This window comes from Amblyomma maculatum, chromosome 11, assembly GCF_055883805.1.
Source record: "Amblyomma maculatum isolate TAMU_Amacu chromosome 11, ASM5588380v1, whole genome shotgun sequence".
Taxonomy (NCBI): Eukaryota; Metazoa; Arthropoda; class Arachnida; order Ixodida; family Ixodidae; genus Amblyomma; species Amblyomma maculatum.
In genome coordinates, this window is record NC_139354.1 from 73,860,199 (window position 1) to 73,884,998 (window position 24,800).

A 24,800-nucleotide genomic window follows, 5' to 3' on the forward strand; every position below is an offset into this window, starting at 1 on the left:
GAAGTGGCGTCAGACACGATGACGCGCGCACACCGGTGGAACGTGCGCTGCGTGCGCCGAGTGTCTCAGCATGAGCAGCGCGCGGCTCACTTACAGCCCGCGGGATGAAACAGGCCATCGAGATAATAAGGCCGACCGCACGCATTTTTTTTTTATTCGTAGAGTCTTGCTATTGATCATTGCAGGAGGGAAGTACGTATTGCTGTGTTAACAGCGTCGTCTGCTAGCGCGCGCTGCACGACGGGAATGCACCACACCGGCCCCGCCCAGCCCTGCCTCTAACGGTGCTAACGGCACTAAGATGGGCGTGTTCGCTTCTCTGAGTCCTCTGCCCGCTCATCGTCGCTCGCTGCTCGCTCTGACCGTCTTTGTTTGTTTCTTCGCTTGTACTGCTTTCGGTGTTTCTACACGCTTTAAGGCCATCATCAAGATCGACATGTATTGTTTAGTCGAATACCGGTGTGACTTAACGGTAGCTGTGGTTCAGCATACTGATATCGAGCACTTTTCTCCGAACAATGTGGCCGATTTTGATGCAGCAAAAACATATCAGGCCTACTGGCATGGTAACGACACCACCCAAGGAGGCTATTACGACGCGAGAATTCTGCATCTGACCGGTAAGTGTTATACGTATACATTATTTACCGCGCGCGCGCATTATGCCTTGTACAATTTAGGTTGCCATAGTGAGCTCTGGTGAAGTGACGTGCACAGCCGATGTGATGCGCGACTCACGGTGCATTTCATCGCATGTGAAGTAACCTGGGTGTTGCGCGCGAGTGGATAGATCCCTTATTTTGTTTTATACAAAAACTGTGCAGTTCGTCTCGTAATTGTGCACATGTGCCGTCGAGAGATTTCCATTGGGGCACACTTGATGCTGTCGCGTGTACATACATAGCTGAGATTGGGAAGTGATCGAGCTAGCTGCAGCGGAATAGCTCATATATGAACCTGATCAAAACTGCATGCGTACGCATGTATTGCCTATATGAACTTCAGTAAACAATCTGGCGTTAAAGAAATACTAATTAGCCAGAAAAAATAAACCGCGTGTGGACTTCGAATTCTGTAACACAGTGCAAATTCTGCAATCTTCTATTTGCAAAATGCGTACTCGTGCATGTAGGGCAACATATCTATAAAGCTATATATACCACGGCTCATGTCATATCATTCTTGACAATGCTGTTGCCTGTGAATTCCATGTCTTAGTTTTTTCCAGCACATGTGTAACTTGAAGCATACGGTCGGCACCATATAGGGCAATTCACTTAATTATACTCATGACCACTTGCTCTCATGCCCACTCACATTTACAGTAACCACTATAGTGATATCAACTCATTCGAACTTACACTCAACTACATGTGGACTCATGAGTCAGTGCACATGCCAACCTGTGACATGAATACATACATTAACTGAGCTAGACCATTGGCTTTGGCATTTTGGTGCCGACTGTGGGATGAAGAGTTCTTGAACACACAGAAAACTACCGATTGCAACATTTGCTTAGTAACTGCTGACGTCATATCCGTACGCTTAAACACTTCTAGATAAGTGTATTTTTGTGTTTCGCAGGCACACATACACTGCCTCTATTGCCTTCAGGTTTTCAGGTATTTTAAATTCATATAATTTGGATTTGGCAATAGAGCCTTGAGGGCTTGTTACTTTTGCGTTTGAGGTGGAAATTCATGTCAGCAAGTGTGAAAGCTATTCCCCATTGAAACACTCCAAATTGATTGTAGATCCTGAATGGCCACTCCAATGTTTAGGGGAGTTCCCCAAGTTAAACATTTGCGGTAAGAGAGTACTTATTCATTAGTATTGACACAAGTGCAGCCATTACAGCTACAAGGGAAAAGTATACAGCTTTCACAGAAACATTCTAAAATATTAGAAGGGAAGTGCAATCTGGTTCAGCGTTTGGACTTGCACTACCTGACTGGGGCAGTCACTCTACTTACTGAGCTAAGCAGAATGAATAGCATATGGTAGGGCAAGAGCAAATTGACCAATTTGCCACGAGTTGACCAATTTGATCGTCCTTACCTTATGCTAGCTGTCCTGGTAAACTCGAATAGTAGTGATGGTCCCAGTTAAGCATGGTCACAAGTTCAACCCTTGAACCAGGAGAGATTTTGCAATTTTTGTATGGAAGCTGGAAAGGTGTCCTTTGTACTAGTCATGTGGCTGCACATTGTTGGATATTAATGAGTAATTACTTCATTATTACTTCATTATGAACGATGCCTTGCTAGCTGCACTGCTTGCCATGAAGCTTTCATACATAAGGTGGCACTACACACAAGCTCTGTTGGGGGCACTTCGTGGCCCTACTCCGTGCACCACAATTGCAGACCACTGCACACCGTGCTGGCCTATTCGAGGTCAAGTTGACTGTGGCAACCCCAAGTTGTGCCTCTTGCCATAGCTGTTTTGAAAGAAATTTCAGTAGCTGATCGCCCTGCTTTGGTTACCTAAACCACCTTTCTGCTATTGCAGAAACGGAAGAGGAAATGGCGAACCATGCAGAGAAACGCCGCAAAAGGGCAGTACTACCCAGCAGCATGAAGAGGACGAGCAGAGAAAAGGAAAAGGTTGGTAACTGCACCTTGTTTACTGTAAATTGTTTCATATCCTAATGCTAGATTGCAAAACAGCAGCACTCTTCTTACCATGCCAGTGTCCCGTCTATGTTGCTGGAGACCAAATGGTGGCAGTAAGGGGGATGGGATGGATGCAGATGCAAAGGTATGATGTGAGTTCTAAGCACAGATGTCAGATCTGCTTCTTAAATGGGGAAAAATGACATATCTCTACTAATAAAGTGATTCTTTTTCACAAGATGTGGCACTTTCTAAGAAGTGTGAAAACATCAGCCTGCTGTATAAAAAATTGGTTTAAAGTATGAGCATTTTGGCCTTATAAGCTGTCATTGTACAAGATGTCCACCTTTTATTTTGTAATAGGTATCTATCATCTGCCACAAAGAACAATTATTTATCGGTCGACATTAATCCTCCCAACATATGTGACATTATCATGCTTTTATCTAAACTGAAGACACGAGTTTGTGAGCACTTATATTTGATCAGCCCGATTGCTAGAGATGCAGGTGCAACACTGGCAAGCACAGTTTGGAATTGTTTTTCTTTTTTTTTGTCAATTCTTTGGCATGTCAGTGCATGCAAAACCAAAGGTGTTGAGCAAGGTGTTGATAGAGGTAGATTATAGGCTTGACCAGCCTTTTATAACGAGAGTGTTGAGTATAGTTAGCCTTTAACTGTGAAAGCTATCATTATGTCATGGTTAGATTATGAGATTGTTGTAGTTTATTAAAAGATGACAGTTGATACTTAGGGGAATAATGCAGGTCTTGCCTTGTGTTTATTCGTTTTGCATTCACAGGTGTTCATATTCAAATTTTACTGCACATTCAGGCCCCCTTATTAAATCGGACTTTATTTGTTGATCTTTAAAACGCTGAAAGGTCAACTCTGGGGATTTTTTCAAAGTTGTGGGTTAGGTACAGTATATTTCCCAGAAAGGAAGAGGGGGGGGGGGGGGCTTGCAATTTTATGCAGAGTGGTGCCACGGTTATGGGAGAGAGCTTCATTCAAAATTGAGTCAAAGCTACTAACCCTGCAAAACTGTCTAGCCAGGCTAGAGCTCTCACGCAGCCTTTTTCTTTGTTTTGTGGGCATGGGTACCTCGGACCCAGACAATTTCTTCACGGACCCCCATTTGAGAAATACTGAGGAAAAGAATTGTTTCTAGTTGGGCTGATTACTACTGTTTCATTGCACTGGTTTTTGCAGTGCACAAAGATGGGGCCAATATTTAGGTAGACAAATGCAGCAAGTCCTATGTTGTCTCTGGCACAGGATGCAATTTTCTAGATACCATACTGAGCAATTTTTTAATGGCAAGAACAGCTGCCTGAAACTGCTTGTTGCCAGTGGCCATGCTCCAGCTAATGCAGTGCTGATATTAGACATTATTGGAAAAACACTTTTTTTCACAATTATTGGCTATAATAGTAGTTAAAATGACACTTTGTTCATAAACTGCATAACGCTAAGTGATATGAGCCCTTTCCAAAAATCAATGAAAAGGAAGGGAGCACTAGATGCTGTACCATTGTAGATGCAGTGTCGCACTCGCTGCTTATGTTGTTCTATGAGGCATATGTAAGCTGTATTTAGCTCAAGGTATGCATGCATGACAAATGGAATGAGATCATGACTTGTTCACAACAGATACTTATGGCTCATGGTGGTTTCAGTTTTTTTTTTCAAGAAGCCAACTCAGGAATATGTGAGTACATTCCAGTGGAATTTCTAAGCTGCATGTGGGCACTCCTGATCAATTATGATTGCAGGTAGCACAGCCAACTAAAAAGCTCCGCGAGGAGGTGCAGCGGAAGCATGAGATGGAGCTTGTGGATTCAATGGAGGACAACATACAAGAGGAAACCTCCAAGTGCAGATGTGCAGCCTTAGAAGAAGAGGTGCGCACACTGCACAAAGAGCTAGGAATAATTAAGCAACGGCTCGCAGAGAAGGATGCTGCTGCTAATGGACTTAGCAGCTGCACAGCTGAGTGTGAAGAATTAAAAACCGAAGTAAAAGAACTTCGCCAACTCAACATTGAGCTGCAGAAGAGCCTAATACAGAAAATTTTTTCATCTGGTGAGTGTATAATCTGGTTGCATGCAAGCATGGACAAGTCAGCTGGCAAGCAGATAATGGGATGCTTTAAGAGTACTGGGAGAAAACGTATTAGTATTAATAATGCTGACAACATAAGTTGGAGTTCTGGAGTTAACTTCCCATTAAAGCACATTGTGAAGGAAAATGGGACTGCAGTGGCATGTTCAAACTCGAGGCAGGATCGATAGATAATGGCAGAGGTCTTTGTCTTTTTATGAAAAGAACAAAGTTGAATATTATAATGTGGTGCTAAATGTTGCCTTTGAGATGCATAGCATCTAACATGACCTTTTACGTCAAAATTTCAGAAAGCAGGGTGATATATGCAGCATCGATGGATGTGCACGTTAGTGCAGCACCTCCTGAACGGGCTCAGAAAAAGAAAGGCAAGTGAGCTTTACGAACACATCTGGAATCCTGTTTGTTTTGCTTATCTGGTATACTGCAGTGGCTGGGTAGCAGTGGTGCTTAAAACGGCACCTTTATTGTCTTAATCTAATTGATGAAATGGCCTGTACAGATTTGCAGGATTATACAATGGAATGGATAGAAGTGTTGCGCTTGTGTCGTGTGTTTTGTTTTATCTTCCCCCTTGGGCAACTCAACTAGAATTGCGCAAGTCTCCAAATATGATCAACATACTGGCCCCTGTGTTAGCGTTGTTGGCCTGTACAGGCACTCACAAATTTGTTCAGAGCCCCACACAGGTGGCCACCGGCAGACAAATACAGCCACAATCTGTGCATGCGTGGCCTCCTTAACAAGTGAGCCTCAAGCCTCATTCCCTAGCAGACCTAGACTACCATTTGTCGGTGTTACACAGGGAAGTGAGGGGTAATGAAGCTTGCGTAACTAACACTGAATGAGTCTTGGGGCATGATTGCTGAACTTGCACAGCATCGTTACTGAGAAGGCTGCATACTTGCCACAGTCCGCGAGCCAAAATGTGACTCGCTGTAAACGCAGTGCAGCATGAGTTATCTCATCACATACCCCTCACTTCTGCAACGCCGAGAAGGCCCCTAGCATTTCCCAAGTAGGAGCAGCACAGCTGTAATCAAGGTTTGACTGTTAATTGCATTACCATGTTTCGCCACCAAGCGGCTACCTGGGTAGCGCTCCAAATTATTCTGTGTGTATCTCAATGTCAGTGTGGATACCTTGCCTCTTAGGGGTCCTACCCAAATGTAATTTATGATGCATGAAAGTGAATGTAAATGTGTCACTTTTACAGCAATGCTCCCAGCACCACCAGCTACTCCTGCAGCCAGGCATGATGACCTGCGGGATCTAGGTGAGGAAAGTGCATGGTTAAGTTTATCAATACTGCTTTAGCAAATGGTCTTGCTTATAGCATGATTTTTTTCTAATAAGCTTGAAATATATATTTCTTTTTCAGTAAAGGCCAATTACATAGCAAATTTCTTAAGAGTTCAGATGCTTTGTGTAAGACTATTGCAAAATTTTGTGCAATACAGGTAGCCTAGGAAGTTCAACAAGGCCTGTAGCTCATTAGAAAGAATAGACTCTTGTGATAAACTCTTGCTTTTCATATTAACAGCTATGTTTGCCTCATTAACTTCATGCCTTTTGTTCCAAAAAGATTTATTAAATTAGTATGTGGTAGATATTATTAACGATGCGTCCTTAATGGTGCGCACACTTCCAGACACCCTTAGAGTGAGTGGGGGTAGCTGTCCCGGTCGTAAAGGAGATGCCCTCGACTTGCGTGGCAAGCTCAGCCGGAATTTAAGTACCTTGTAGTGACAGAAGGGGGTGGCCGTTTGGTGCCCAGCTTTCGCTGGTTCAAGCCAGAGTAAGGGTCAGAGTCAGAAGTAACAAAACTTTATATACTGTAAGAGGCAATACAGAGGATTACACATGAACACTAAAAATGCACAGACGAGAGGTTCGCAGAAAACAACGCTAAGCATTCAGCTAAAGAGGTATTAATAACACAAAGGCTTTACAATACAGAATACACGTGAGAGTCAAATAAACAAACACCAAATTGTTCACCGGGCTCTGTTGCAGTCCGACGCCTTGAGAGTCACGATGTGGCCGTCATGCAAGACGAGTGCCGCTCCCTTGCAGGTCTGGGCTTGCCAGCAGCGGGTGATTCCCGGAAGTTGAGGAGAAGCACTTGCGAACACGTCATAATACTAGTTCACACACTGACTGATTGACACAAGCGACGTGACCTCCATTAATAGGGCGCGCCGCGTCTGTCTGTTCCAGCATGCCGAGGCTTGCACGCACACACTTAACTTTGCTTGTTGAAGCGTTCACTTTTCCTCCCGTCGAGCCCCGTGTCGTCATTGGCTATGCGTCGTCAAAAAATCTAGATAGGATGAGCACATTCTGGCCGGTTGAGTCACCGTCATCGCCGAGTGATGAGAAAGAGGGTGACACCGATGCGTACAACGCTACGCGCTCTCCTCGCGTTGGGAGGAAGCCGTTTCTTGAAAGACATCGAACCTTTAATGCGGTGTCACGCTGCCTTAATAAAAAGGTGCGCCGATTTCGTGACATACATATAGACACCATTTGCTTTTTACAGATCTCATATGAATGTTTGATCTGAAGGTTTAAACATATTGTTTGAACATATTGTTTAAACATGTTTAAAAGGTTTAAACATGCTCGCAATGTACGTATCCGACAGTCATCGCGACTGGGATATTAGTCTGCCATTTGTCACCTTTGCATATAACTCTTCGCGTCATGACACTGCTGGGTACTCTCCATTCTATCTTCTCTTTGGACGAGACCCCTTACTGCCCTTCGACACTTTGCTTCCCGCCGCTGGCCCCGTCACCACCTATGCCCGCGATACCATCGCCCGAGCCGACGCTGCTCGCTAGATTGCTCGTCACAATCTCACCGTTTCTCAAGAAGCTCAAAAACGCCGCTACGACGCTCACCACCGCGATGTGCACTATCCTCCCGGATCTCTGGTGTTGCTCTGGCTTCCGTGCCGTCGTGTGGGGTTGTGCAGAAACTTCTGCCCCACTACACGGGTCCTTACCGTGTACTACGCCCTGTGACCGACGTGACCTATGAGATTGCACCGCTCCACCCAAAGTCACCGACTGCTAAACCCACTTCCGAAATTGTACATATCGCCCGCCTCAAGCCATATTACTCCCCCTCCACACCGCACGACTAATACGCACCGGGACGGTGCCTTTTGCCGAGGGGGGTAGTGTTACCGGGAAACGCGAGACCAAAGTGATGTGCTCACTGACAAAGACGACGATCAAGGAACGCAGGCACGACGAAGCGTTGAAAAAGAAAACGACGCTGAGAGAGCGGATTCTGCACGGCTACCGAAGTCTTGCGTCCAGTTAAGCCCATCGCAGTGCCGTCACATTAAGTACATCCCCGTAACAATATCAATGTTGCAGAACGGACTGCGATACCTGCCACCTTGACCAAGACTGCAGCCACTCACAATGTCCCACATCATTCAGGTAAGCAGTTTCTAGTCATGCCAGTTTCTAGTAATAGTGCTGCTTCCACTCAAAATACATTGCTTAAACGCTGGAAAAAGGAAAACAGTTGCGGAGGTGTAATGTGGGTAAACCTAGCATGACATGTAAAAACACTAGTTAGTCATGATTTATCTTGGTAGATGGTAGATGTTAATTATTTGCTGTCTTGCCATTATCCACGAGAGCACGCTAGGGAGGAAGAATGTCATATATGTTGCCCATGTTACCAGGCGCAACGCAGGTATAAAGCATTGCTTTAACCATGCCGTAAGAGCATGTCTGTGTGGCATAGGGACAGAATGTGTAACCTATTGTTGAATTTATAGCCGCAAAAGATGTGTAGACACAGTGCAGAAAAGGCATGTCCTAGTTTAAGGATTTATGTTTAAATGTACACGTTTGTGTGTGAATGTGTAATCAGGGTATCAATTTTACAGCACAGCCTCCAGTAGTGCCTACAGTGATGCCAGCAATACTTCCAGCAGTGCCATCACTGCAGGCAGTGATGCCAGCAGTGCATCCAGAAGTGCCGTCACTGCCTGCACTAATGACATCAGTGCATCCGGTATTGCCATGCACTGATGCAGTGGCCAGCAACAATGGCCAAGACATGTTTGGTGAGCAATCTTGTTATGCAGTGTTTGATCGCTATTGCCGGGCTAATTAAGGGCTTGTTACTAATATCCTGGCTTGGACAAGCAAACATTGTAAGCAGGAAACTCTGGTCCAAGCAATATGTGCGTTGTCATTACTGTTACATGCATTCACCACGCATTAGTCAAGCCCTCTTAGGTGTTCACTTTCTCTATTACAATCTGGCAGGCTCAATCTCAGGAACCTCATTTTAAAGAGGCCTCTGGCAAGGTTGACAGAAATACTGGGAGCATGACTGATTTTAAATGTTTATTTTATAGTATTGCGTCCTACAGACACTGCTGTGGAGCGAGTTGGTTTGGTAAGGGAGAGGGGAACGTGCCCAGAACCAGAGAGAGGTTGGCCGAAGTCCCAGTGGTACAGTGTTCAGGGTGCGTTGCTGGAGAGCGTGCATCTGGGGTAGTCCCAGAGCAGGTGTTCTAAGTCAGCCCTGGTGTAGCAAGGGGTGGTGGTGATGTGGAGTCAGCGGCATCACCATTTTGATATTGCAAAATGTAATAGTCTGCTTAAGTGAGAAGTCAGGTGAAAGGGGTTGCTGTGGTTGCAAGGTGCCAGAGCAGCGAGAGCAATTTATTTTGCGCTGAAATATAAGGTCGGCTTCTCGAGGAGCTTGGCAGCATATTGTTTGTGTATAAGCAGGAGCTAGGTCTTGGCTAGCATGAAGAGTAGATATGCACGTGCTAGTCGATAGACCTTCCTTGTTGCCTGGCAGATTAGAATCTGCGGAGACCCAGTAAATCATAGTCTTAGAAAGTGGCGTGAATGCTGTAGTGTACATTGGAACTGGTTCGGTATGTTACTTGCAAGTCTGTATAGATGATATGTATCATTGTCATGCATCAGGGCTGAATTGAGATACCACTTGCAGTTTGGCTTGCATACTCTGGAACAGAAAGTTGGTGGTGTGATGTTGGTAGTCCTGTGCACGAATAGTTTGGTTGAACCAGGCTGTGTATATGTGTTGAGTTGCATCTACAGCTAGTATGGCAGCATCCATATAGATAATACATTCTTGTGGCAAGATTTCTAGGGGAAAGAAAGCATGGCACTTAGTATGTGCAGATTTTCCACTGCCATGATGTGTTGGCTTGAGATAGGGAAGTCTACTATTTGTAATGACTGTGCACTCCAGTTGAAGAGTGCGTCTTAGTAGTGGCAGCAGGCCATAAAAATCATAGCCGATCTGGCGTGTCCACATACCAGCCTGTGCTGTCCGAAGTCTAGTTTTTTTGAGCTGGCGAGTTCCATACTGATTTTGGAGTGCCAGATAAGTCTCCATGTTGGAAAATACCCTTGATTGCGAACAAGATGCGTTTCAAATTTTGAAAGTCCTGTAGAAAAGGAAGGCCTTCTTCAATTTCTTTCCAGCTTTCAGAAATGATACTTCAGAACGCCCTTTGGTTTCTTGCCTATATCTCAGAATTGCTACTATGGCCAGAGCGGCAGGTAGAAAGCTCATGCCCAACTGAAGTGACCATTCAGTCTGTGAATAGTTCTTCAATTCTTCAGTTTATTCGTGCAGTGACAAGTTCTTAATATTATTTGTGGCAGATCTATCAAGTGTGCATGGCAGATTCAGGAAGTCATGGCAAAGCCCAGATGAAGGTAATTAAACATTGCTGAGTCTTTTTAGGGGCATATATGATTACAAACATGTTAGTGCAAAAACAAATGGTGTTCTTTTCTATTCACCGACTTTTTGGTTGCTTAAAATTTGGACTCTGTCTTTCCAACCAGCTGCCTATCTGTAGGAGCAATACTGCTAACAGGGTCATATCCATTATTTTATGCCCTGAAAAACAAAAGTAACGCAACATGCAAAAGCTCATGATTGAACACGTTCCAAGAAATTAAAGATAGGCCACTTTTGTAAACGTTCACAATTTACAACTTGTGTATTGCTTGCAAATGAACATGCACCCTTAAACTTGAGCTAGGCTTGCCAGGCAGTCAAAATTTAGTGTGGATATTACCAAAAGGACCTATAATCATATTACGAAGTTGCTAGTTTTGAGTTTTATATTTTTCGAGATGCGGTAATAGCTCACTAATTCAAACTTCGCGGGACTAGGAAAAAAGTTTGGATTATCCGATGTTCAAATTATCGAATGGCCTCAAAAAGACAGACAAGAACCATTTGCATTATGGTAAATTTACCATATTTATCTGCATAACGAACCCACTCGCGTAATGAATTCTCCCATCCCCAATTTGTGCTAAGAATTTGAAAAAAAAAAAAGAAAAAAAAAGGCGTTAGTCGTTAGCGCATCCCTCCGTTTTGCGCTATCATGGTCCACAACGCATTTATTTCTTGGCAGTGTTAAGATTGGGCCCAGCAGTAACATCATAGTGTATTTACCTTTTTGATGTTAGCACTAGTGGCAAGGGGGGGGGGGGGGGAGGAATGGCAGAGTGCAAGTGTGCAAGTGCTTGTCCAGTTGTGCAAGCCTCGTTTTCAGAACAGTACATTCGTGTTACCATGCTGAGCTGGATTGGGGCTGGCACCGTCTGCTGACAATCAATCATTTAAATGCGCGAAACCAGCAAACACCTTTTGAAGTGAACGATGCTCAAAGCCAGTGTTATGTGTTTCCGTTGACGACTGTTGGGTGGAAGGAAGAACGACTCTCGCAAAGAAAAAAAAAGTTCTCTCACGTAATCTGTGGTGCCCCTAGCCATTCATGGGCATTAGCTGGGACCGCGCTGACAGTATTTGTCTGTATTTTCAAATTAACAGGGCTCGAATTAAGTATTTAATCGCAAGTTTCAATTATCCGTAACAGAACCGACTCGCTTTTGAATGAACAGGCTTTTTTGTACACAGATGTCTATAGTTCTTGGCCGGACCAAGTAGTTTAGTTCAAATTATCCGAAAATTTGAATTAACAAGCTTTCACTGTATTCTCCTTCATAATTTGAAAAGTTTTCAAAATCTGCTTTGCTTCATTGTTTTTTTTTTTATAGCTGTTACCGCATTGGGAGTATGTGGAGTACCAATATATATATATAGCTGGAAAACTGGGTGCAAATAATTCCATTTTGCAAGGCTTCAAAGTGAAGGTTGTGCAAACTGTTGAAAACTGACCTATCCACCAAATTTGTTTTGAAATTGTTTTTGAAAACTACTTTTTTTAATGAGCTACCTTGGACATGTTCTTCAGGGTACATTTCCATGACAGTATATTTTTTGTTGAAATTAAGTGTTGGACAAGCATGGTCGATCTAATGGGCAGACCATAAAAGTTCCCATTAGAGAGTACAATAATCATTGGCCAACTTATTTGTTAAATGTGAATGTGAATGGCCTGTGTGTCAAGCAACAGTAGTCAATTTGCCTTGTCATTTACTTTACTGCTGAGGTTTACTAAAATTCTTTTATCTTGCACAAAAATCCTCAGGTGATGAGGACATCGAAGCTGAAGACGGCAGCTGCGAGTTCGACAGGGCTGGTGAGCAAGACAGCATTATAGGTTCTACCCGAGACGATGGGAAGGTAATTGCCTTCTATCTACTGTTCTGTTTTCTGTCTGGCCTACACAGGTGAACCTAATCTAGATCTAGACTGCCCTTTCACTCTGTGGGAGCTCGAAGTGGCCCTGATTGCTAATGCTATCTGTTCCGCTCTCGGTGAGGACAGCATTACATACGCTATATTAGGCAACCACCTTGACCACACCTGAAGATTTTTGTTCCTATTTCAGTGAAACCCGAGACACCGGCACCCTGTCATGCATCAATACTACGATTCTTAACCAGGCAAACCTTCTTCCCTTTAAAACCTCCATATCTCACTGGCATGCTTTGGTAAGACTCTTGAGCAGATGGCTTAGATTCGCATTTCTCATTTTCTCAAGATGACTTTTTTTCTCTTTTGCTCATCAGCTTCTCAGGCCTCTATGAACTCTCTTGGGGCACTCCATGAAGAGCGTTCCCTCCCTTACTCTGTTCTGTCTGGCTATGCCCTCTTGCCTCCCAGCTAGCCCAATTTCCCGGCCTTCACATCTTTTACCAAAAAAATCACTTTGCTGTTTGTTTGTCTCTGGAGTTCACATAAGCAGCATACCTTATAACCTACCCTAAACCTCATGAAATCATTTCCAAACACTGCACCTTTTTCCTCTCTTTCCTGCTTTAGATATCTGAGCTTATCTTTCTCAACCACCGTTCATGCCAGTGCACTCACAACCCCCGATTGTCGACCATCTCTGCTACTGCCATTCTGATTTTCAGCAAATTGCTTAACTACCTTTTTCATACAGCCAAGAAATTGCAATCCTTGCATCGTAATGTTAGCACCTACCACTCAGTAACCAAGTGCTTCTCAGCCAGGCATTCTTAGAGACTCTTTGTCAACCAGTAGTAGTTGTGGTTTGCTATGTGATTAATCCTGTTGTTTTGGTAGGCTCGACAGGCAGCTTACAAGTTCGAGACTATCCAGTAACTGTGTTTTCTTCGGTTTGCTTGAGATTGCTAGGGCTACTGCCACCTCTTCCGCTGTGCGGATGCATTTGGTTCGTATAGTTAGTCCGTATATGAGTTTGCCTCGTGAATCAGTTACCATGGCTGTGGTTGCCTCTTCGCCTTTGTACCTCACCAATGAAGTGTTTATCAATCAAAACTGCTGTAGTTCCAGGAGTAGATTGCGTGATTGGGATTGTTTCAGGGCTAAACTGGCCTCTAAAAAGCATGCACTTGAAGCCAGTGCACCACGGTGTATAGAGAACATGGAAAAGAGCAAGAGCAAGTATACTACTTCGATATTTTACCGGTGCTGCGACAGGGGACGAGGAACAAGAAGAGACGACAAGACAAGCGCTCGCCCCGAGCACTTGTCTTGTCTCTTCTTGTTCCTCGTCCCCTGTCGCAGCACCGATAAACTATCGAAGAGGAACCAACTAGCTCAAATAAAAAGTATACTACTATTGCACCTTTCTGAATATTGTCATGATTTAAGATACTGCTTACTGCAAAGCAAAATGTATGTATGCATGTATTTGTGCTTTCTCTACAGTTTCTCAACATTTGGACTTGAAATGTGAGTTCTATTAGTGCACCGATGTAAAATTCTGGGAATTCGCTGCAGGTGTATGCAGGCGCAAATGCATGGATTGACCGGAGTGCGTGGGACGTACTTCTCAAATCGCCGACTGACTCAATGTTCTGTCGTGCTGCGGCTCACCTCTACTGGACGCCAGACCAAATGAGGAGCCGCAGCGTCACTGGGGTACTGTCGAACAAGTCGAGGTCACTTGGCATGACAGAAGTGAAGCCTGCCCTTTCACCAGAAAAGGTCTCGGCACTAAAAGGTGAGTCTATCTATTTGCTTTCAGTAATGTCTAAAGGATAAAAAGGCGTCTGCAATTGAAGCAAAGCTTGAGATTGGGGCTGCAACAATGCTGATGCATGTAACTGTTTGGTGTCATATGGTTAGACTCTATGCAGTCAAGCGTTGAACAACTGACTCATGCAGACCTTTTAACGCAACAGTACTGTTGTGCAGAAAATCCAGCGCTGTCATTGTGAATAAAAAATCGGAGCACACCTCTTGCAGGTGGCATGGCTGGGCACTTATTTATCGATAAATTGTGTAGCCTTACAAGACCACATGGCATGGCGTAGTTGGCATAGGGAGCCAACTCATGTAGCTCCTTTGAGATGGGAATCAAACTCAGAACCCTTTGGCTCCTAGGCTACACAGGCACATTTGCAAGGCTTGGTTCAGATAGAGCTTTGTTTCTCAGTACCAGCTTTGTTTCTCAATACATTATATTTTAGCTTGCTGCTGTATGTTGAGTTTTTCTGGAATAGCAGAGGTACAGATTAATGAATTAGTGATTTGATGAGTTGGAAAGCACATATGCAAATGAGGATATGCAAGGGAAGCCAAGGCAGGAAGCATGAAGGCTGTCATGTCATGCCCTAAAAGGCAGAGATGAATGTCCTGAATTTTACTCAGTGCATCACTTAAGGAAACAAAGTGGATAGGTACACCCGTACATAGAAAAGATTGGTGGATTTGCTGCATAACTAGGATGTAAGTTCAGTGCTCCGCATAAGACAGCTGGGTTTTCTGTATTTCGTGGGTTTGCTGCGGTATGTATTTTCAGAGTATATTCAGAAGTAAAGCTCTTGAAAGGCAGCTTTTTATTCCAAGTTGATAAAAGGCATGTTGCACTTGCATAAATCGTGAAATTCAGCAGGAGCTAATGTAAACGGTTACGATCTCGTCGTTTCTTGCATTATAGGTTGGCGATAACATCAGGTTTGCACAAAGCGTGTGAGCACATGTCTTGTGGATATTTGGGTGCAATATGTTTCCTGCCAGTGGCACCAGTACAGTCGCCGACCGTTTTTTCGGACTTGAAGGGACCCGAAAAATGGTCCGAATAATCGAACAGTCCGAAAAATCCGTAAAGCACAAAAAATCACTTTATTCAGAGGAAATCGGCTTAAAAAAGTCGCCGATTTTACCTTGCGGCAAATTTCTTTTGCTGGCGACGATTTGCGCTTGTATTTGCACCAAAGGGTCATGGTAGAATAGCTCCCACGCTTCTTTGACGGACCCGGCAGCACTGGCGGGGCCATGTCCACAGCCCGAGTGCGCACCACACCGCTCGTCAAACACGCAAAAATGAGGCACTTTTCGTTCAGAGCGGTGGAACCGCCGGACGCAATCACAAAACGGCCAAAGGATTGACGGCGCGCCACTCGGTTGACGCGGTCGGAGAAACTCGTGTGACAACACGGCGGACGTATGAGACAAAGCACAAAGAGATAGCTGCCCGCGTCAGCGTTGGCGACAAAAGCAGGTTGACGGCGATGACAATCCGACTGCCACCTCGAAGTGGCAGAGATTGCAGGGGCCTCTCCTGGAAAAAATGGGGCACCGAAACCATGTCAAGCCAATCCAACTGCAGAGCCAATCCACCTCAATCCAAGATGGCGCTTGTTGCGCCGGCGAAAAGCCGATAAGATGGCAAATTTTGGCCTGCAGGGGACTGAAATTAGTCCGAAAAATCGAACTTTCGGACTTTTAAAGTCCGAAATATCCATCGCGAATATGTATGCGCTTCTATGGGGTGACCGACGGTGCCTCACTGAAGTCCGAAATATCCTACAAGTCCGAATTATTGGAGTCCGAATTACCCGTCGGCTACTGTATATCCTTTCTGTGTTAGCCTGGGATGTGCGATATGTATATAAAGACTGCGCATGCGTTTTGATGGTCATAGGGTACACCTTTTAATTTGTCCAGCATATGTTATGAAATATTTTGACTGCTACTAATTATTGAGAATCTTCCTTTGGGTTATGTTTTTTGTTTGCTCGATTTGCCAGCTACCTAGTTGAGGGTATAAGTCTTACCGGAGTGCGGCGGCCCTCTCGTGGGTATAAATAGCATTTTGCGGGCACAGACTCTCCGGCTATGTGACCTTTTTTCAAAAGAAGGCATTCAGTAGCACCTTTTGACCCTGTGCTGCATTGCATGAAACATTGGTTCAGGTCGTGTGTGGACTAAGCTGGTCACTGAATCACGCTTCATTTGAAGGTAATGCTGAGCATCCCTCACCTGTGCTGTTCTGTATTCTTGAATTAAGAATAGCATTCTCAGCGTACCTCTTTGGTGTCATTTTAATGTTTGAAAAAATAAGCAAAACAAGCTTGAGCTGATTTTCATGTGTACTGGATATGAGCCTCAGTGCCCATTTTGATATCATTTGCACAGGTAATGCGAAAACATGGATTATTTCTCACCTTTACATGACAGATAAAGTTTGCCTTTATCATTCTTCCAACTAGTTGCTCACAAAGTTATGTTCTAATGTGCCATGTCCTTTGTTCTTCTGTGCAGCACTTTTCCACGTCTACATGGGCGACGTGGAAGGCGAGGAGAAAAGCAAGAGGCTGAAGCAGGTGCGGAAGCACCTCTCACAGAAGCTGGGTGATATGAAGCGGAAGGGGACCCACATGTAATAGCTCCCAGCGGCTGCAACTGCCAATGGGCGCTGTAATAATTTTTTTTATCCTGCAAGTATGGCTTTCGATCGCTAATAGAATAGTTAATCGCTAATAGAATTAGGACAACCTTAGACTGTAATCAAGCAAAGGATCAAGCAGGGTTTCGGAAACGCTACTCTACTATCGATCATATCCATACCATCAATCAGGTGATAGAAAAATGCTCGGAATATAACCAGCCCTTATACACAGCATTCATTGATTACGAAAAAGCATTTGACTCAGTTGAAACCTCGGCGGTGATGCAGGCATTGCGAAATCAGGGGGTAGACGAGCCGTACGTGAAAGTGCTCGAAGATATATATAGTGGCTGCACAGCAACCATAGTTCTGCATAAAGAAAGTAACAAAATTCCCATAAAGAAAGGTGTTAGGCAAGGAGACGCAATCTCCCCAGTACTATTCACAGCTTGTTTAGAGGAAGTATTCAGAGACTTGGAATGGGAGCAGTTAGGGATAAGGGTAGATGGAGAATACCTCAGTAATCTGCGATTTGCTGATGACATTGCCTTGCTAAGCAACTCGGGGGATGAACTGCAAATAATGATTGATGACCTAGACAGGAAAAGTAGAAAGGTAGGCTTGAAAATCAATATGCAGAAGACTAAGGTAATGTTAAACAGCCTCGGGAAGGAACAGCAGTTTACATTTGGTAGCGAAATACTGGAAGTAGTAGGCGAATATGTCTACTTAGGACAGGTAGTAACTGCAGATCCGGACCATGAAAAGGAAATAACAAGAAGAATAAGATTGGGATGGAGCGCATTTGGCAAGCACTCGCAGATTATGACTAGCAGCTTACCGGTATCGCTCAAGAGGAAAGTATACAACAGTTGCATTTTGCCTGTACTCACCTATGGGGCTGAAACGTGGAGGCTAACCAAGAGAGTTCTACTTAAGTTGAGGACAACCCAGAGGGCTATGGAACGAAAAATGATAAGGGTAACATTAAGAGATAGAAAGCGTACAGAGTGGGTCAGAGAAATAACTCAAGTTACCGACATTCTAGTAGAAATTAAGAAGAAGAAATGGACATGGGCAGGACATGTAGTGCGAAGAGAGGATAACCGATGGTCGCTGAGGGTAACAAACTGGATTCCAAGGGAAGGAAAGCGTAGCAGGGGGCGGCAGAAAGTTAGGTGGGCGGATGGTTCGCAGGGGTCAAGTGGATGCAGCTAGCACAGAACCGGGTTAAGTGGAGAAATATGGGAGAAGCCTTCACCCTGCAGTGGGTATAATCAGGCTGATGATGATAATGGCTTTCAACATAAGGATCTAAATATATTGATGCAGGCCTGTAGCCCCAAAGAATGCCAACAACTCTCGGTGGTGTGGCCCATATGTCCATACTCTTGTGCCAGGCAGTCTGGTAGGGTAAGCGTGTCTTCTAAGGTGTACCTTGCGGGCCACACGAAGACCAGGACAAGCTGTTAGGAAGTGGTCTAGTGTGACCTTCGTAGCAGGGGCTGGTCAGAGAGGGCAGTTCAGGGGAGCAGTCTGCATGGTCCAGGAAGATTTGACAGCAGGCGCTAACGCAGCACCCATGTGGATTCTTCTCAGTGCCACCTCCTTATGGCGAGTTAAACCGCCGGGAAGGTTTGATCCACACGATGAGGTTAAAGCACGCGTGGAGCGGCAAAGAAATTCTCTCGCAGGCACTACGGCATCTCCAGCGGACAACTTTAGCATAGGCAGATGACATGACCCTCTGGGAACAGGACGCATCATCAGTTTCTGTGAGACGGTGCGTAGTGTGGGGAGCCCACACCACACGTACAGGACAAGGAAATGTTTGCACAATATTGCAGATATCGATGATGTCAAAAGTATTAGCTATACTCTGTAAGGCTCGGACTGCCTGGGTGGATTCTCTATGTAAGATCAAAATGGTCAGCGGTGCAGCATGTAGGCTTTCTGCTAATGCAGACAAACCGTCACGAATGGTAACAACCTCTGTTATTAGAGAAGGAAGGTGCGTATGCTCCTGTTCTATATGAACATATCTGGCATATTTCAGGAAGCATTGGACAATTATGATGGTATTATGTAAAATCTCATAGTCAGTGCTTGCATTTACATAAGCTTAAAATTCCCCTGTAGTGTCTGTGCAATGATCGGGCTCTGCTTCTTCCACCGAATGTTGAACTCTGCGCTTTACTGTAATAAAATGTTTATTTGCATAAAGTATGTGTATCGTGGAGCATTTCTACCCCTCTTGACCAGATGACAACGTGGGCTCATGGGATAGCATGCTTTTCTGTATAGTACACTGCTCAGGTGCTCATAATGTATTTCAAAGTAGGCCTAGCAATATCCGAACAGTGACGGGATCAACAAGCCATCGCTACTAGACCGTCACCAACAGACTATTGCCTTCAGGCCATCGCCTTCAGGTTGTCGCCTTCAGGCCGCTGCCTTCAGGCCGCTGCCTTCAGGCCGCTGCCTTCAGGCCGCCGCCTTCAGGCCGCCGCCTTCAGGCCGCTGCCTTCAGGCCGCCGCCTTCAGGCCGTCGCCTTCAGGCCATCACTATCAGACCGTCACCAACATGCCCAAATTACGGGTTCCTTCAGACCATTAGCTGTTGGAATTTTTGACAGGGATATTGCTGCAATCTTCGAATGATGTACCGATGGCTTCAAGGGCTTTTTCCATGTATAGTCTTTATGGCAAAACCGCAAAGCCCCCTTCCTTGTCCGCAGGGAGGATGCAAAGCTGATTTTCTTTGAGGTAGTTCAAAGTCTTCCGCACAGGCAGTGTCTTGCCAGCCGACCTTCGACGGTTCAACACGTCCACACCTTCGGAGACGCAGCGATCCACCTCAGTTCCCGGCGGCAGTCTGGAAACTTGTTTGTGTCTGTGTGTGTCTCGTCCTCCCCTTTTTGTCAGTGTGTAACTTGCACTGTTCCTCCTTGCGATCAAGCGAATTACGAGCAGCGGTCCAGTGACGAGAAAGACGAGTATGCGTATAATGCCCGGCTCCATGAAGCCACTGCTGTGCCGGATTTCGGTAAATCTGAGCTTCTGGCAAAGTGTACTGATTACTGCGGTTCAAGAACTTTGCCTGGCTCGAAGATGACAGTGGCGGTGGCAAAAGGCCTCATCATGTCCTTCATTGCGGCTCCGGGCCTGTCTTGGTCTGCGACGGACGACCACTTGAAGCTTGTCGATTCACTCTGGATCTGCCCCGGATACAGTACCTACTGAGTACCTACTTTACCATTAATTACCGTTACGTTTGCTACATGTGCACTCCTGAAAAACAGAGTACATCTCTTTTGTGTGTGTATCAAGTCAGTTCGACTGTTCCAGTTGTCAAAAGTGCGAGCAATTTTTGTAATTCTGGACCATAAAAAGCAATTTTCAGGACTAATTTTTAAAGTGAAGTGTACGATCTAACAAAAACATATACCATATTATGCAGAAAAGGTTCGCAAGTACTGCAGGATATAACAAGCGGCTTTCTACACCGCTTCCTCCATTAGAAAGGTGTGCAAATTCCTCTGTTCTTACAGTTATTGTGAACATGATGCAGCCCACTCTATAAGCCATCAAACGCATCACTTTGGCCAATTCAACTGACAATGAATGAGCTGCCTTGGACCCTGAGACACCAAACACAGTGTTGGCTGGATTGTGGTTTGGCCAAAAAACATCCGGACATGCTGCTGTTCTTACCAATTTTGTTCATGCGTTGGGCCATGTCAGAATATTTTTTTGGGAGCACGATGCGGCTTCAGTCCACACCAGACTACATGCTACATGCATTTGTGTCAGTGCTCCTCCGAGGGCATCTTCGGGCAACTCTGTCCAGTTTAATGGATACCTCGGTTGCACGTGATGCCTTTCATGTGGAAGGAAATAAGAAGGTAGGTCAACTGCTAAATACAACGCAAAACAGAAGGCAGCTCATTGCTTTCTTCATCCATTCGTAACATAATTAACAAAACGAAGACAGGAATTTTCACCCCAGGGTAAATATACTTCAGAAAATAATACCAGAAGAACGACGATCCAGAGTAAACGGCTAAAGCATGCAGTCCAAATTTAAGATTGATTCTGCTGCGCAATCAATATATTCTTTCCTCATATCATTACTTTATGGCATAGCTTCTGCTTTGCCTACATTGTATTTCTTGCTCTCGACTGTTTTTGATAAAGGTTCTGATCTGTGCATTTGTTTTTCTTCATTACACTACCTTCCAATTTTGTTTCACAGCAATATAAGTAGGTGATTTATTGATACTGCCCTTTTTGTCATTCTGTCAACATGCATGCTTCTATACTCCCCCTTCAGTATCAGTAATGCTGCCCTTCATGTGCGGCGTTTACATGGCCCCGACAAGAAGGGGTTGAGTTGAGGTATCTGGTCGGAAATCGGTTACAGGTCTCATGTAAATGCTGTCGGGTTGGGTCGAGAAGTCGAAGGGTTGAGTCGAGTCCTCTCCGGCGCAAGGGGGTGGGTTTACTGTACCCGACGTTGCTTCAGGAAGCTTGTAAACGCTGTCGAGTTTTGTCGGGGTACAGTGGGAGTGAAGAAAAGTACAGTAACAACTGCAGATGGGGGGGGGGGGGGGGAGGAACAATGGAGTCGGGTGGCGTCTGCTATTCGCCTTGGCATGATGTGCCGCCGTCATCGCCACTCCTCCAGAGCCAAGTCTGTGCTTATCGGGTCTTGTTCACATAAACTTGTAGGGTAGAGAGCAGTCAACTCAACTCCTCAACTTGGCCGTCCCCCCCGTCGGCTCCATGTAAACAGGGCTATATCTCACGTGTGTGTTTAGCTTTTTATTGTTCACTACTAACTAGGCTATACTCTGCCAAAGATGGAATTGAAAAACCTCTGCAGTTGCGATAGACTACTATAATTACATTGTAACAGTTTGTCACAATGTTGAATTCATTTACGACGTAACACTTGCTTATGTTTCCTGTTACATTCTCTCCTCAAAGCAAGTTAAGGTCAAAACGAATATTTTGCATGTCAAACACCGTAAAATACGTCTTTCTGATTCTCAAGTCTTCTACTTGCAGAAATCAAAATAGCCATATGCTCTTGTCCATTGGCAGCTTTACAATAACTACTTTTCTGTTTACTTTCTGTCTATATGGCATTGAGATGGTCATAGCCAGACTCTGTGCCTGGAAGCGAACAAAAACCACTGCAGGTGTCTGTAGAGACATCAAGCTGGCAGTGAAATATAGGACCACAGTGAATTGACTCAATTAGCCTTGACAATTAGTCAGACTCCTTGTCAGGTGCTACACAGTCAACCTTGTCAGGTGCTACACAGTAAAATATATGGACTGTGTATTTATTGGTGTCACAAGAGAATTCACAGACTATTGGCTAGATCCATCAAATACCATGAGTCTCACTACAATAGTAAGAGTGTGCAGTGTTAATTGCGACCAGATCGAAGGAGTATTTAAACTTAACTGCCTCAAATCAGGCATTACATTAGAAACTGTCAGAATGACGATATGTCAAAGCCTGGCAGATCCTTTTTAGTGTGTATATTGGCTTTTTGACTGTAGTGTTTAAAATTGCATAGCCACATTTATCTCCTTTACATATGACAGAAATATCCGCGTGTCGATTGAATTGCATAAACACGTTTGTAGTGTGACCTGGTGCCGGTCAACACCTCCGGCAAAGCACGTCCTCACCAGAACAGAAGTTCCGAACCCTGGTGCCGTAATTGGTTGCAACTTCCCAAGATTAGTCCTATAAAACCGCGGCCCTCAGTCAGCAGTGGCTCCGCAGCAATTGAAAATGGCGCTGTCAGACCTGTGACACAGTGGCGGGTGCTAAGAATATCTGGCTCCGCTGGAAAGGCTGCCATTAGAAACTTACGACTGCATCGTTTAACGCTATAGCCTTACCTAGTAAAGCTTGTTTAGCAGTACTGTAAGATGAACTAGCTGGGAATCGTATCCACAACCTTAGATGTGCGTACGAGAACACTAAAATGGCAGAAAGTGAAGTGGAACTCAAGAGACTTCTGATGCGCGTACAAGAAGAGAGTCTGCTGAGAGAAGGCTGACCGCCGAAGAATTGACGCGTTTGAATTGTGGTGCTGGAGGAGACTCTTGAGAGTTCCTTGGACTGCCAGAAGATTAAATCAGTCGATATTGTCGACCATGAACCCCGAACGCTCATTCGAGGGTCAACTTCTAAAGTTAAAGTTCAGCTACTTTGGTCATTTGATGAGAAGAGAGGAGTCGCTGTAGAAAGATTTGATGTTGAGAAAGGTTGAGGGTCGCCGGAGAAGGTGTAGGCAGCGAACGCGATGGTTACATGGCATAATCGAGGCGCTGCAGATGAAGTTATGTGATGTTAGGAAGATAGTGAGAGACCGGAAAGCGTGGCGTGATATGCTCCATAGGGTCACAAAGAGTCGGACACGACTGAACGACTGAACTGAACTGAAGATGAACTAGAGGGTATGGAATTTGATGCCATAGGGCTTAGTGTGGTTGGAAGGCCGAATGAGGCATATAGTATATTGAAGGACGTGTCTATACTGTGTTATCAAGGTTTACCGGAGTAGCGAGAACTGGCAGTTGGCCTCCTTGTATCAGCTGGTAATATAGATACACTATATAGCATTGTTCAGAGGGTGGCAGGCACTGTAAACAAGCTTGATAAGTGGTATAAACAAGAAGGTTGGAAGGCCTACTACGAGTCATGATGACCATGTAGGTGAAAGCTTCTACGAAGATATAGAGTCGGCAATGTGGAAAGGAAACACGCAGTATACTGTACTAATGGGCGACTTCAATGGCAAGTTAGGGAAAAAGGCAGGAGACCGGGCAACGGATGACTGTGGCATTGGGTCTGGGAATATCAGGGGGAAGTTACTAGTTCAGTGCTCAAAGCGCAATAACTTACGATTCGTGAATAACTTCTTCGGCAAAGAGAACAACAAGAAATGAATTTTGAAATTTCCTAACGGAAGAGTAAAAAATAAATTGACTTCATGCTGTGTTCTAACCTCGCCATTATGCAGATTGTAGAGGTAATCAAAGAAGTGCGATGCAGTGAAAACACGATGGTAAGGTTTTGAATTAGTCTAAATCTGAAGAGGGAACGAAATAGATTATTAAGAAAGAATCCATCTACGAATTAGCAGTGAGAAGATCTTGCTACAGAATAGACATTCAGTTCTAAAGCGAGGTTGACCTAGTTAGTCTAGAAGTAATGTACAATAATTTCAGATGTATGAATTCTGAGTTCGCAGTGGTAGGATAGTTAGGATACCGGGGCTGTCTAGGGAGAAAAAAGATTTGATTAAAAACACCAAGGGGTGAAAGATTCCAATGAAACAGACCAGATAGAAATGGCAAAAATATCAAAGCTAATCAATGAGCTCAAATTGCTGGATATTAAAAAGTTGTAAGGTGGCGCCGTGGTGGTCCATTTTCTAATGTTTCGTTGCTTACGCTGGAGGAACCCGCGCAGATGGAAAGACCGAGCGGCTTGTCGATTGTGGAGAGGCCGATTGAGCAATTCTGGCCGCCGCGATGCGCGTGCTCGCCCCTGTCGACATGGGCGAAAAGACACACTGGTCCGTGCATACATCCCACAGCGCGTGCCTGGCCCTCCCTACTCAGTATTCTTGAGGAGGCCAAGCGTGCAGCCAATGACTTCGAGAAATTTCTGGGCTTTTCTAGCGAACCGGAGGGGGAAGCGTAGCTTTGGTAACGCTACGCTGTTTCCCCGCTTCCTCCGTTACTCGAGAATACGGCGGCGGTTATTTGAGTGCGTACCGTGGGACAATCGCTGGTTCTGGCTCGGCGGAGCTACGATAGCGGCAGACCACGGTTTAAAAGAAGTAGTGTAAGGAGCTTTGAACTCTTGTTGCAGTTTTGTTTTTCGAAGAGTTTGCCGCAAGGCATAACTTGAGAAA

The 24,800-nt window shown here is 44.8% G+C and overlaps 1 protein-coding gene across 1 annotated transcript; it reads left to right on the forward strand.

The window, feature by feature from the left end:
* Positions 1-436: 436 nt before the first annotated feature.
* LOC146174167 (uncharacterized) lies at positions 437-16,846 on the forward strand. Its single transcript, XM_084585335.1, has 10 exons — positions 437-620; positions 2,515-2,609; positions 4,394-4,703; positions 5,959-6,018; positions 8,132-8,197; positions 8,656-8,835; positions 10,424-10,477; positions 12,271-12,365; positions 13,956-14,178; positions 16,725-16,846. The coding sequence occupies exons 1-10, from the start codon at positions 437-439 to the stop codon at positions 16,844-16,846; spliced, it is 1,389 nt and encodes a 462-aa protein (XP_084441461.1).
* The last annotated feature ends 7,954 nt before the right edge of the window (positions 16,847-24,800 follow it).